Genomic DNA, 15048 nt, shown 5'->3' with positions numbered 1-15048 from the left:
TTTAGAATTTTTCTCTCTCTCGTGCCAAGTGTCATCATTTGTATTTTAAGGGATTTGTGAGCACAGCTTAGTTTCAGCAAACACAGACTATATGAAACAAGAACTGTGAGATGCTTTGGGAAGCTTTGACCACGATCCACTAGAATTAAATCCTGTGACAATGCGAATGGGACTCCCACCCTTACATTCACATCTCACAGATGTTTGCACTGCCCACTGTCAGCAGCACGAAGAAAAGCAGGCAGTCTCTCACAGGTGCTTTTGTAGCTGCTCTGAAATGCCTTCAATGCTGCTCCTTCTCCACCCCATGGATATCTCAGCCAAGCAGCAGAGATACGACTCCAGTGATCAGCCACTCACCAAGAAACAGGCTTCAGCTCGTAGGGAGCATCAAAAGAAACAAACAGAACCAATATTACAGATATTGTTGGAATGGATTGAAAATAACAACCAGGTCTGCGAACACCAAAACTCTCCAGGGGCAATTCACTGCGTGCCTTGTTGTTGTTACGGCTGCACATGAAGGGCCAAGTTAACTGCAGGACTCTTCGTGGCTGAGATTTCACCCCCTCGCGTGACAGCAGCTGTTTGCAGCTCTGTGATGGCTGCTTTGATCTCAGACGCGCTGTGGTGATGATGACAATACTGTATTTTGGCAGCAAAGGACTGCAACTGAGAGGCACTTTGCTCTAATTGTATTCTCAGTACTTTCAGAGACTAGGACTCATGCTCAGGCTCAGATTTGAGGTCAGCAAGGAGCAACGGTCAAAAGAGATTTTTCTCACCCTTCCAGCGCCACACCTCCAACACAGCAGCTTCTTTCTCCCTACCTAAGTGATAGCCTGTTACAATTATCAGAGGGCTCTCAGATGCCTTTGCCTCCTCAGAGGCTTCAGAACAAATCAACAGGCAAAAGGATAAGACCTCTGCGATCTGCTGAATGCACAGCATGTCTGGATCGAGGTCCATTTTGAGGTATAACTGATCATTTAACAACGTAGCACCTCTGTGTTCCTCCCACACAGCTGCCTGGGGAGGAACTTGCTCCGGATGGCTCTTTGAACCTGTGAAATCCCCTCCTAAAACCTGTCAAGTGCTGAATGTGACACAGATGAGGCAGAACCAAATCACCCCCTAGAAAAGCAGATACTTCACAGTTGTTGCTTCATTGCAGCTAATGATCTGCTGACACCGGTGGGAGTTTTTAGCCAGGATCGGCTTCTGCTGAGGAGAGCACTCAGATGTTCTGTTGGTAGCAACAGCGCTCTCCAGGGAACTCCACTGCTGGGGAAACAGCAGTTCTCTATCCTAAAGCTGCTACTTACTGACGCTTTCCCGGTGAGACATCATTAACAGCTACCAGACAGAAGAGATCTTCCAGGGGAGGCCGTGGGGAGAAGGGCTCCCACGTGGCCACGTCAAAAAAACAAAAAGCAAACAGTGGAGAAAAAGAGAATCCCAGCAGCACAGAAAGGGGGAAACTGGGATGCAAGGAGGAAACGCCTCGGAGCCCCAGCGTGCTCCTGCTATACCACGGTGTGTCAGGTTGCCTGAGCCAATCTGAGCACTGCGACGTGAGCAGGCTGTGAGAAACTTTGACTGCCATCTCTGGTGTGATTCAGTCTGTGTCAGCAGTGCTGGCTGAGCCAACCCATGGTTTTAACCATCTTCCAGAACTGGGCTGCCATCAAGAAGCGCTACCTAAATGCAAAAGCCCTGTAAACATGTAACACACTGTCAATGGAAGAGGCTTACTTCTCCAGATCACTTCACACTCTATTTCCATGAGTTCAGGAAAATGCATCTCTCGTCCATGCTTTCTTATCTGCCTAACTATCATTGGTTATGATCAATTTAGTTACAATAAACTTATTATTTAATTATAAGAAAGCTATATATAGGCCACTTGACTAGTATCTTCACCTTTGGCTTTTTTATGCCTTTAGGACTCATCTAAGCAAGCACATCTCAGCATGAATGCCTAGACATCTTAAACAAGCTGGTGCAAATAGTCATTGCACAGGCAAATTAGGTGTGCATGTATGGTTCAGAAAATGTGATCTTGTTCTGTAAACCATGACTGGATTTCTGCTTGAATGCTCATCAGTGATGGGCACAAATACAGTGTATTTGCGGAAGGGTCTTAGAACTGCTCAGCTCACTCTTTGTGAAAGTGGTGTTTGGTTTTCTGGTAGGAGGATTGGAATTACTGGGGTGTTGTTGGTGAGTTCACGCACAACCCAGGGACCATCCATCTGGACCCGTGCTATTTGTCTGCACGGCTCACCTACCTGTCACACCCACAGTTTCCCCACCTGAGTAGGTCCCCGTTACAAGAAAAACATTTTCACTTGGAAAAGAAACCAAGGGAGAAACCAGGTGATCCTTTCCTGCAATTCCTTTCCTGCCACAGAATGTGCAGTTTACTGAATGTTTCCTCTAGCACATGGACCTTTGTTTCAGCAGGGACACACCTGGGGCCGCTACCATTTCAGTCATTTGGTCACATAGAGAATCCCGTCTCCCCTGGAGACAGCTGGTAGTTACTCTCACTGCTCTTCACTGCCATCACAGTGCCCAAAAACTCTGCTTTGATGGTAAAACACTGATAGTTGGCATTCTCTCATAAAAATTGCCAGGAGAATGTACATACCCATCATTATCTCCTTAGCTTTCTTTTTAAAATTAATTTCTACTGGTTTATTGTTTTTTTTTGTTTGTTTGTTTTGTTTTTTTCCAATGATTCATTAGTAATAGTTGGACCTGATTTTCCATCCAAAGTTGTCTCCTCTCCTGTTATAAGTAGCTGTTATTTAAGCGAGCCTGCCCTCAATAAACAAACAAAATGCACATGGGAAACTCTTCAATGACTTTAACATGATTTAAGGCAAGACAGGTTCTGCTAAAGGGGTGAGTCATACAGCAAAGGAAGAGAAAAACTGTTCATTTTGTATTTGTGAAATCCCCAAACCTCAGAAAAGACACCATTTACCAACAAAAAGCATCACAGGATGCATGTAAACCAGCAGAGTGGGTGGAGCCCTTCCAGAAATGACTGATCCTGGGGGCACCTTGCTGGAGGCCTCTCTTTCTCAGGATGTTTTAACAAGTGGGAGGTGCAGGTTTCTCAGCTTACACACTTATAGAATATGCCCCTAGAAATCAAAACTGTGAGTTTTCTTCTGTCTCTCAGGGGAATACCAGAATAGCCTGGGCTTTCCCTGCTTCAACTGCAGCCTAACAAGCAGCACACACCCCAGCAGCATTATCGCCCAGAAAAGACAACAACCAGGATGGGCCCAAGCCTCTAAACGCAACCTGCACTCCATTTCATCTGTGCTCCCATCACAGAGCTGGGACCCTACCCAGGTCTGGATTCCAAGCCTCCACCACCAGCTTGCAGATAACAAGTTCTGGCTGCACCTTCACTCTACAGACCAGTCCTGCACGAACAGCACGATGCAAACACGACCCCGGCCGCACACGCCTGCTGCTTCCCAGCAGATCTCAGGGTACTTACAGCACTCGATGGGGTTTGATGCTGCCTGCAGAGAGATGATGCGGCCGCTGGACTCAGGGATGTGCACGCGGAAGACAAGCCGGACGCGGGTGTTCTTCCTGCCGATGTCCGTCTCACCCTTACGCAGCTCGATGTCCGCGTTCCTCAGCTTCAAAATCCCCGCACAGTCAATGCTGCCAAACACACAGGCCATTTAGAGCGGGCACCACCCAGTAAAAAAGAAAACTCTTCTCTGCTCCCATTCGCCAAAGCACAAAGGGAGGCTGACAGGAGCAGGAGGGGGCAATGAGGGGATGAGGACCGCTGTACTCAGCGCTGCTGCTTAACACTGCGTGCTTATGTGCAGGCTGATTTCTAGCGAGCCCTGTGTAGCACAGTAAACTTGTCTGCTTACAGCAGAGCCCAAGCAAGAGGAAGTGCCAATACATAGTTGCAGGATCTGAGTTCTTCAGCTCAGAGGGTGCAGTGAGTGCAGGTATCAACAGGCACTGCCAACGTGTTTTTGTATCCATTTGAAAAATAGCACACATTCCATATGAATGAAAATCACATTTTGGGAGGATAAATCCAACTCAGTTTCCTACCCCCTCACCACTGCTTATGTGCAGGGGTTTATTATTCCAGGGTTACTTGTTAGGAAGAGACAGTCATGTTCCATTTAGCACTTGGCTGCTTAAATTTGAAATGCAGGCTTTTATTTACTTCTTTGGATGCAGAGGGAAGGAGAGGCTTAGAGGAAAGGGAGAAATTAGGTATGTACTCTATTAAAAAGAAGATATATAAAGAAAGAATGCGGATTTTGCAATGACGCAGGGGGGCTTAAAAACAAAGCCTCTCTGCCAAGTTTGTCAGTATCCTCTGAAGGATGGAGACACAGCCCTTCCCTCTGCAGAGCAATCACTCTCATGCAGTCTGGCACACATTCAAGCCCAAAGTTTCAGACTGGTGCCCACTTCATCCCTCTGCCTCCATAAAACTGCAAGGAATAATACAGAAAAGATGTGCCTGTACTTGCTTTTCTGGTAACCTATTACAACAGGAGAGTGCAATTTCATGGCCAGAGCACTTGGCTGAGCTCAGGAGAGATGTTTTCTATTCCATTAACTGTTGTAAAAATGAAATGTATGCTTTTCTTCCGCTGTCTACTGCTCCTTGTTCGCATCCCCATGGCATAAGGACTTGAGATCTGAGTCTCATTTTCCTCAGCGCCACACCGAACCATTCTGACTTTGGATACAACAGGCAATTACCAGGCTGCAGCAACTGGGGCAAATAGCAAAAACATGTGCGCGCTTAGCTGATGAACGATAACCCCGCTACCAGCTTTCTCCCAGGTACCTGTACCTGTCTGCTCAAACTTCTGTAAAAAGGGCCTTACATTCATTATCATCCAAATGCTTTGGAAAGGGGAGTCTTTCCAGGACAGACATCTTTATCCATTCAAGTTTCTGCTTTCCACGGGAGGAAGAACTTAACATTCACAACTTTGCTAATAAAAAGAAATATGCTTACGTTGCTTTCATGTTGTTTTTGGGTTCCAGTGGGATCTCTAAAACTTTGGTGTTGCCAATAATTTTTTCATAGCTGGTGGTGGTGACAGTTTTTCCTGTAATGCGATGGACTTGATAGAAGGCATGAGGTTTGAGTATCCGTTCATCTGCTGTCCCGATGAAGATCTGAAGACCCAATGGTTTGTTCTCCATGTAACCGTGAAGCTGGCAAGACATTCAGAATCAGTTGTCACACACAGAGCTTGGAATACCCTCATTTCAGCAGAGGTACTGAGATGCTCACAGATATGGACATCAGGAAGTAAGCCTCTCCAAAAGTAATGCCCCCTATTTATTTCCATGGAAACTACCACAAATACAGATAGTGCAATAACACTGCTTGATAGAGCAAATTCTCAGCTACAAAACACTGAATTTTCCAACTTGGTCGTCATCATTAGCTGTGCATTTTTGCCAGTGATGAACAGGAGCCCGCAAGCTGTACTCATAAAAATCTGCATGGCCATCAGGAGTGCGGGTTGTCTTTCAACATCACTGCTGCTGAAATGCACCACCCACTGCCTCACTGTGCTCACATACACTGTTTGCTCACAGACAGACAAACACTGTATTTTCTGCCCACCATCTTCTTCCCCTAGGGAGGATGTTCTCTGTTAATATCTACTTTTCCACCCTACAAAGCTCTCGGTCTGCAAAATTCCTTAATAGCCTTAAAAATATATATGTTCTTGTTCTTCCAAACACACTCGCGTGGGGTTGATTCCCTGCTCACTGAAATTCATCCTTCCCCCAGTTGCTGGGGAAGGATGTTGCCTTCAGCCACTCTTTTTGCCTTCCACTAAATCCCATCTGTACAGACAGAGATGGTCTTTTTGTTTTGTGACACAGTGAGGACTTGGCTAAATTAGATGTAAGAGGGTAAGAACCCTCTACAGTTCAAAGACATAAAGAAACTCTTCTATAATAAACAACATGTTCCTAAACAGTATTTGCTTCAAGAGGAGCAAGAAAGCCAGAATTTCTTTGTAGGCCAGAAGACAAAGAAATGTCTTCTTCTTCATTAACATTCAAAATTACAAATCAAATCATCCTAAATTTCTCACATAACCAAAAATGAAAAACAGACATTTATCTACCACATGGCTAGCGATCTAGCTGAAAGGGAACGTTATAGCCTGAGACACACCAAATTTGTTTTCAATTATTCCATCCACATACAAAAGCTTGATGAAGCTGTGCAAAGCAAACAGAACTAGAAGAACACACAAAAAAGGAAGATTAAGCTAATGGTAATTACGGCAAACCTTTCTTTTTTCTCCTCTTTTTTTTCCTTTTTCTCTTCTCAGCAGTCAGCAGGAGGTATCTTTGCACAGAAGGACTAATCCCCCCCGGAAGGGGACCACATGCAGCATCAACACGATCCTGGCAACCTTCCTCCAGTATGGCAAATGTAAAGCGACACTCGCTCTGCTAAGCTATCATTACTCACGTAGCACATATTTGCAAGGCACACAAAGATGATGTCCGTGCCCCAGAGACCTTACAACCTAAAGCTCCATTGAAGCCAACAGACTTAAGCACGGGTCATGCATGGAAGAACCTCAGAACCCAGCCCAGACGCAGCTCAGACATCTACAATAACTCACTCACACAAGCACTCTGCTACGTTGTTAGGAGGGAATTTAGGGTCCGAGGCTCTGCGCCAACATGCCAATTGGCAGCCAGGCAGGAAGGAGCAGAGCTGGGCTCCAAGCACAAGAGCTGTTGGTACTGGAGGAGCAACGCTGTCTAGAATGTGCTAAATATGATGGCAGCCGTGAGGAGGTTCAGAAAGAGACAGAGTGAGGCAAAAAGAAGACAACAGAGGTCTGGACGACAGGTCTACTGAGAACAGAACTGCATGTGCGAATCATCCCCTGCTTACCCATGGTGAGGCCCACTAAGCCCAGGTCCTCCAGGAGCAACACTGAAATGCAGCCTAAGCACAGTTCTTTCAAAATTCAGGATTTCCTGGCCTTCAGCAAAAAGCCATTGTATGACAAAAAGCCATCTTGTCTTTACAAGGGGAGAGGGAGAAAGAGAAGAGAGGAGTTTTTTTTAAGTACTGAGCACAGTTATCATCATGCCTGACAGCACAATCTGTGGACCCAGCAAGGACAACGAGAGGTGCTTTGGGCTGAAGAGTGGCTGCAGTGACAGCAATGCAGCATTTGCTCCACCTATGAACTTGCCGAGCAAAACCCAGAGTTATCACTGGGAGACTGGAACAGAGGAAAACAGGTAACAAATTACAAAGGAAAATTTGCCCCAGGTGAGGGCCGGCAGTAGCAGCTATAGCAGAACTGCCCCATACACAGGTTTTAATACTGACCACCTTGAAAATTAATTGTAAAGGGTGGTTTTGCTCCTGTACAGAGCACATTCCCAAGGTAAAACTATTCCTGGTCTTCTAATAACATACACACATGTAGGTGTACACCCGTACAAATGCATACACGCTTAAAAAAAGAGGAGTCAATTGTCTGCTCATATGGCAAAGTTTGTGTCACCTGAGGGTCGAGAGCAGTAAAACACATCGTAAAAGACCTCGTCCTTCACAGGACCAGATTTTAAATAAACAGTTTCATCAGTGGAAGAAAGTAAAGTAATTAGTTGGTAATTTATGGCACCACGGGAATGCTTTGGGATGACATCACTGTAAATCAAAATAGCATTATATAAATCAAATACAATGAAAAAAAGATATATAAAAGTGTTCTGCAACCTAATTTAAAAATGATGTTCTTATCCTGAGCTAACTGCTTATATTTTACATTTTAAAGGATTACACAGGGGATCATTTAGCACAAGCATTTCCATCTGCCACTCATACACCAAGAATACACCAGGATGACTTAGGAACAAAACGGGATGGACAGCTGACAGAACTGCTGTAAGCACATGAAAGTCAGAGTTTTACACCAAGATTTGCCACTAACTTGCTGCATTGCTTTGGTTGTGCCATATAATCTCTCTCCATCCATAACAGGGCAATGCGGATGCTAAATCACAGGGACAGGAAGGAATTGGTATTTTGTGCTGCCTTTTTCATACACAGAAATGCATTGTGAACTAGAATGAAAGAAGACGTTGAAGTTTTGTTTCAGGTACAGTTTTCCTCAAAATTGAGCTGGATGAGACTGTCAGCCTGCACAGACACTCACCTCTGTGCTAGGCACCTACCTCACAATTTAGCAGAAAGCTGACATTTCTTTGGGGGCACAAAGGGGGGGGGCAAAAGAGGCTCTCAAAGAACCCTATGGAGAAGTGAAGTTTCTTAATAGTAACTCTGAAGTTCATTTTTCCTCCCTTAGCAACAACCAAGCTCCTCTAACGCCTCAGGATTTTCTAGTCCCACTCCTCTGCTAATCCCTCAGAAGGGCAGAGCACAGCTGGCACAGCAGAGCTGCAGCTGCCCAAGGGCAGGGCGCAATGCTGTGCTGCTCAGCTGGAGTGGGAGCACAGCAGGGATGAGGGCAGAGGAGCAGCCCTGCACCAAGGTGCTGTCCTACTGCCTTTCTCACTTCTTGCAGTGATGGAAAAAAAGAAAAAAAAAAGATCTGGATTTCAGTTTCGAGAGTGTGAGAATTAAGAAAGATTTATGAATAGAGAACTCTGGAAGGAAATATGTTTGTGTATTATAAGGTGAGCTATTCACAATAAAACTCCCCCAAACTGTATACAGATCGAGCTGGAAAAAAACCAACTCCTTTGAGTCACATTTGCCACAAGGGGAAGGAGAAGCCAGACATGATGTGTACCTTTCCATACTCTATTTTGGGATTTTAAGATCCTATTTCTTTCAGTTGAAAGATTTTTCTTAAACTTTACTTTTGCATAACTCTTATAATATTAACATGGCCAGACACGGGCTGGTCTGTGACCTGAGGAAATGCAAAGCACTTCGGCGGATAAACAAATAACATCATCCAGAAAACAAGGAGACTTTTCTTGTTCGGTTTTCGCTGTTACGATTGGATTTCTAAACAAAATGGAAATTTGTGGTATGATTAAGATCATCAGCTCACCTCTGCACAAACAAAATTCCTTCACTCTGCACTCCATCCATAGATCAATAGCAGTCAGACCTGGGAGAAGGGGCAGTAATTGCCATTTTCAGAATGGCACATGCAACTCCACATGCAAAACACAAGCAGATGTGCCATTAGCAGCTGTGGATGGGCAGCCCAGTCACCTACTCAAACACAATTCCTGAGGCAGTGCCAGCAGCTGCAGCCATTGAGACCACGCATTGGGCACCTGAGAGAATTTTTCCTGAATTATTCTGAATTATTTTCTGGATGTATTTCTAAATTATTTCAGAACTCTGATCTTATAAACAGAAGAGGCAGACCTGAATACATAACGCTCACAGAGCAAGTTTGAAATCCAAGTCTAAATCAGTCCCTAACTCAGTGTGTTCAGATGAATCAAACCCTGCAGCTGCACAGTCTGCATAACCTCTGGCTGCAGTGATTTTAAAACACAGGTTCACTTCTGCAGCGCTGTGTAAATAGCAAATCTCTTTGCAAAGCAAAGCCTGCAGCACTGCTTGGTTACGCTGGGAACGGAGTGATACATTGACAGCATCAGAAAGGTGAATTCCTTAAAGATTCTCTAGGTGGCCAGCCACAGGTACAACATATGCACACAAAGAGGGAATTCAGAGAAACCTTTGGAACTCAGTTTTTTGAATATTGCATGTATTTACTTGAATTTAAATATTACTGCAGTTTATATAAAACTGTATTATCAGGAAGTAGGAAGAGCAGATAGGGAGAAAACTGTTCTTTAAACGGGGACTTCAAAGCAGCGAGGAGCAGTGACATGCCAGTCCCTACAGGCAGTAAGCACAGTGAGAACTCATCCCTGCCACGCTGTGCCATGCTGTGCCTCTCACCAGCTACAAGATCTTGGTTTCTGCTAGCACTGAAAGTTTCTGCATTTGCTTTTTTCATTCTTCAGGACTTCAAGTTGCACGTCTACAAGCCAAATACCTGGTCTGCAAGCAAACAGCGATGGGCTTTGCCAGACAGCAGCAGGAGCACCTGCAAGTCTTAAAGGCACCTCTGGAGAGCCCTTTGAGGACCTGTGTGATGCAGGCTGCGTGTTACAGACACTGATGGCCTTTGAGAGTAGAAGGGAATAATTTGTTTCCCACTCATCCACACAGAGCTTTGCTTGTCAAGAATTGAGGCCTTTCTCCCCTGGGAGATATAAAGCTACACATCTTTAAAGATGATTTTGCGCATCTTCCTGTCTAGACAATGCAAGCTACTGCCAGGAGGAGAGTATAAAACTGGGGAATAAGGACATCGAGCCTAGCAAATTAATTTGTTTGAAATAAATCAGCTCTTCTGCTTGTTTCAGCTCAGTCTATTAACGGCCGCATTCTACTTGCTATCTCCTGGTGGAAGTCATTTCAGCTTCCCACTGAAAGGGGTGTGCATGTGTGTGGCCGTGGTGATTCAGAGGGGCCACCATCAGGCGTTGGTGGAAAATGGGAAAACAGAGCTCAACCGGCAGCGCTTAATTAGAAGCAAATAGAAAGCCGCGTGAGAAATCGCTTCCTCCTACTGCTTCCCTTTTCCTGCTGTACACGAGGAGATAAGAAAGCACTCACAGGATCGCCCCTTGGTGCACACAGGGCAGCATGCAGGCTCAGCGCCGGCTGCCTGAGGAAGGAGCCCCACTCCCCCAGCTCCCACCTTCCTCCTGAAGCAGCCAGAGGTTGCAGAGCTGAGCCTGTGCCCTGAGGGCTCTGACACCAGAAGTTATTTCCCGCTCACACTACATCTGCCTGGAGGCTGCTTTCCACGCCAGCACCTTAGGACAATATGCAGCAGAGCAGAGGAAGATGTGCTTGTTGGAACGGACCCTGCTTGCCACAGCTCTCCTGCAGTGCCTGCTCAGTTCGTTTCCTGGTTGAAGGAACTTTGTGTTTTGGATTTGATCGTTAATTCCCATCATTAATACTCTCCGGCTGCAACACTTCCAAGGATTTTTTAGGGGAGCCTTTATTCAACAATATTCTGACCAGGATGGAAAAGTGTATTGTCTCAGGGAGAGCACCATACCAATAGCTGTCAGTAATTAACAGAAGACCTCCTCCAGACACCATACCACGTAGTGGCTTGCTCGTCTGCTTTCACTGGAGCTGACACTGAGCAATAAAGTTGAAACTTGTCACGTTTCTGTTCAATTTGATGTACTTGGGACACAGCAAAAGAACAGAAATCATAAGGAAATTTCCAAGGACTGAATCTCATTTGTGCTGCTCCTCACCATAAATGACAACCAGGCTCCCAGTATCTAACTGGGCTTATTAGTTCTTCCCAGGATTTAAAATAGAGGTCAAGGGCAGAAAAGACAGGAGGAAGTAACTGAGGGTCAAAGCAGGCTTTAGTTTCTTGCTGCCTCGACACAGGTCATTCTGTAACACAGGCAGGTTGTTGCTCCACTGCACCTCAGCTTTGCTACACCTCACTCAGCACATCACCTCTTCATGAGGGACAGAATCCCTTTCACTGGGACAAACAGACTCAGCTGAATGTCTTTAAGCAACAGAGAATGTAGTTCATGTTCTGGTCAATTTTCTCAGTAGCTAATCATCCTCACTGTCATCGAGTAGCTCTTTTTGCATTACTGTTAGCAAATGCACGAGTCAGCTTTTCCTCTAATTTTGGCTTATTAAGTACCGTATTTGATATTCCCTATTATTCAGTCCAGTTCTGTATCTTAACAGAAGCCAATTTCAGGCTCATCCACATTTTCCTACCTCACCTCTGAATCATCTAGACCTTTCATTTCCTCAGTGGCTCCAGTGCATTCTCAGATAGATCGCAAGGCAGTCATGCTACCAGTATACACCAGAACAGTGTGAGGGTACCAACTCATCTGGCCTTGCATTTGATGAGATATTCATGTTGAAGAGAGTTTCCCAGACTTATCTAAAACCAAGGTCTGCATTCTCAGAACTGCACGTCAATCCCTGCAACAGCACATGTAACCACAGTAAATGGATGCACGACCCGACAGCTCAGCACTCGTACAATCACCACAGTTGTGCAAACAAGCTCAGTAATCCTGCAGGTAAATTAGGCATGAAACACACAGACAATTTGTCAAACACGGTGATTTGGGGGCAGAATCCTCAAGGTCCAACAGCAGCCAGGAGCCTGTGCAAGGCTTGCCTTTGCTACAAGAAGGAAGTAAAGGGGACGAGAGCACACAGAAGCATGGCACAGCACAAGCCAGCCTTGCTGCACACACCCAGCAGAGCCTGCAGAGGCCAAATTCTACGGAAGTGCAAGCACCAGCACCCAGCTTCATCCCAGAGCTCCAACTTCCCCTTCCCTGAGCAGGGGGACAGGCAGAGAAGGCCAAACTCAGCTACCTCCATGTGCCCCCAGCACAGAATCCATCCAGCCCCACTTGTGGGAGGATAAATTACGATAGCAAGCTGTGATTTGGCTTTGAGTTTCCATCAAAGGCTCTGGTTTCACTAATAAGCAAAACAATTAGTTGACTGTTGGAAGTCACACACATTTACAAGCCAGAGCCCCATGGGAAGCCTAAGCTAGAAAACAAAGTCTTCTTTGACTTGAAAACCACAAAAACACATAGGGCAAAATTCAAATATAAAAGGAAAGTGAACATACGTTTGTCATTGTAAAGCAGCTCCTGTGTGTTCCATTAACAACTCCACAATTACCGCTTCTTTTCAATAAATAAATAAAGAAAGAGGCAGTGAAAGTCACCACAGTTTTAAAAGTGACCACCCAGGGGAAGCCGGGCTGTGCTGCTGTGCCACTGCCGTGCTGGGCCAGCACTGCTGCACCTGGGCACCACGGCACCAAGCTCAGTGCTCCAGAATGCCCTTCATTCTGCTGCTACGATCAAACCCACACTGAAGATGTCGTTGTGGCAGTGGGATGGAAGCTCATACCAGGTTATCCCTCCCCTTAGCTTCTGAAACGAGGCTGACATGGACACCCCTTGCCTGTTTGCCCGGCTGGAGGCTCCTGGGGCTCAGTTAGAGAAACCACCAACAGCTTTGGATGTTCTCTGTGCTGAGAATAGAGGAGGCTGAGGACCCGATCAGCTTTAAACAACTACAGCTCCCAGGTGATTTCTGGGCACTGGCAGCAGGCAGGGGCTCTGGTGTCAGACCGCCTGAGGTTCCTTCTGCTCCAAGGAGGAAATGAAGGAACGAGGTGGCCCAGGTGCTCCAGCCTGAAGCACAGACCCCGTGCAATTTTCTCTCTCTCAGCCTTCCTGCTCAGTTTAACAGACTGCCTTCAACTCAACCCTGACCCCAGCACTTAGCAGCAGGGCAAGCAGTCACAGGGAGCTTGCCTGTGTGCCCACAAGGGGTGAGGGCCCCGAGGAGGCAGAAGAAAGCCACCTGGGGAATGTGTGCGATGTCGCTGGGGTCTGCAGCACATCAGGGCCCAAGTGTGGGGCTGCCACTTCCTGGTGAGCACCCAAACCACTGCAATGCTGCTACAAGGCAAGGGCATGCTCCCATCCCGTCCTCTGATGCTGCCCTCACAGATAAACTAGCTGCTCTCCGCAAAGGTTCCCGGTGCCCCTGAACACTGGGTAGGTCCAGGCCATGCCGACTGTGGCCATGGCTGTCCGTACAGGTCAGGCTGTGTGTCATGAACCAGCTGCTGCCTTTATAAATCAGAGCCCCAGCAAAAGCGCGCTAGGATACTTCTGCAAACTGCAGTCTCAGATTGTGCTGAATCAAACTGAACTATCCAACACAAGCAATGCAAAACGACAGCTTTGTAGATGAAAAACTTAATAACGTGGGGAGAGTATGAGAAACTAAATGAGAGATGCAAAGAAGTTACTGACTGCTTCTGTGCTCGTTTTCATTCAGAAGGATTTAAGCCTTTTGTAAAGATAAATTAGTGAAGCAGTCTATCAGGGGAAGGCTTTGCTAAGATGGTAATAAAAAACAATGTCAGAGTTAGGCACACTCCTTTGAGAAAATTACTACAAATTACTGTGCTGAAGAGCTGTGTAAAACACAGCTTCCCCATGGACTGCTTACAGCAAGCTAAGTCCAAAACACACGGGCAACTGGGGAAAAAAAACTTAGAAACAAGTTTCTCAAACAGATTCTCAACAAATTAATCTCTCTCAGCATCTCTATGACCGTGGCAGATGCACGATGGAAACTGACGCCCTCTGTCACTACTCCCAATTGCTGTAGGTGAATGCGGCAGTAAAGCACACATTTATCTATCTGACCACCTACAAGGACCTAAGTGTTTCAGAACACAACTATTTCTAATGAAGAAAGCACAGACCCAACTATCCAGAGCGCGTGGATAATGACCTGCACAAATCAACTGCTCATCTTCCTTTAAAGCTTTTCCTTCTCCTTTCTCTTTCTCTTGCCTTGAAGGAAAGACAAGGGCTCTACTTGGAACTCCCCAGAATATCACACAATTACATATAACTTCAATTCAATCGTGAAAAAGTCTGCCTTCATGCAAAGCAATGGGACAAAAACAGAACTGCAGAGCTTTCTAAATTTTTATGGCTTTTAAGGGACCAGAGACTCATCTTGACCACAGGGTAAAGCTCATTCATACCCAGCCTTTCCTATCAAATAGGTTATTTCTTTTCATCTCCATCTCTGCTGAAGAATTGAAAATCTGTCTCCCTGAAGCACAGAGGTTCTTACTGGCACATTTTCCCATATGCAAAGGAGAAAAACACCTATTTGGTACTTTGGTGCATGCGTGCAAACTACGTGCTTTGTCCCTGCTACTCCGGATTTCCTTGGTGTTCTCAGTGATCTGACATCCAGGGGGACACTTAGACCAGCAAAATGTTGGCATTCGACTTACATCTCTAAAAGGCTCAAGTTTCGCTTTAGTTGACAGCAAGCTGTAGTTTCCTTCATAGTGATTCAGAACTGAACTGGGAGCCTTCACTTCTCCATGTCTCTAGATGATC

The 15048-nt window shown here is 45.8% G+C and overlaps 1 protein-coding gene across 3 annotated transcripts in view; it reads right to left on the bottom strand.

Moving 5' to 3' along the window:
• NFATC2 (nuclear factor of activated T cells 2) overlaps positions 1–15048 on the bottom strand; it is a 93834-nt gene that overhangs the window by 48938 nt on the left and 29848 nt on the right. For all 3 annotated transcript variants that reach the window (XM_042884958.1, XM_042884956.1, XM_042884955.1), the window contains 2 exons: positions 5033–5235; positions 3521–3693 (listed from right to left, as the gene is read on the bottom strand). In XM_042884958.1, coding sequence (XP_042740892.1) covers positions 3521–3693; positions 5033–5235 — 376 coding nt within the window. The remainder of the gene's footprint in view (positions 1–3520; positions 3694–5032; positions 5236–15048) is intronic.

This window comes from Lagopus leucura, unplaced genomic scaffold, assembly GCF_019238085.1.
Source record: "Lagopus leucura isolate 7727_CA_CO unplaced genomic scaffold, USGS_WTPT01 Super-Scaffold_100047, whole genome shotgun sequence".
Taxonomy (NCBI): Eukaryota; Metazoa; Chordata; class Aves; order Galliformes; family Phasianidae; genus Lagopus; species Lagopus leucura.
Note: the sequence above shows the minus strand (reverse complement) of the source record. Positions and strands in the feature narration are given on the sequence as shown.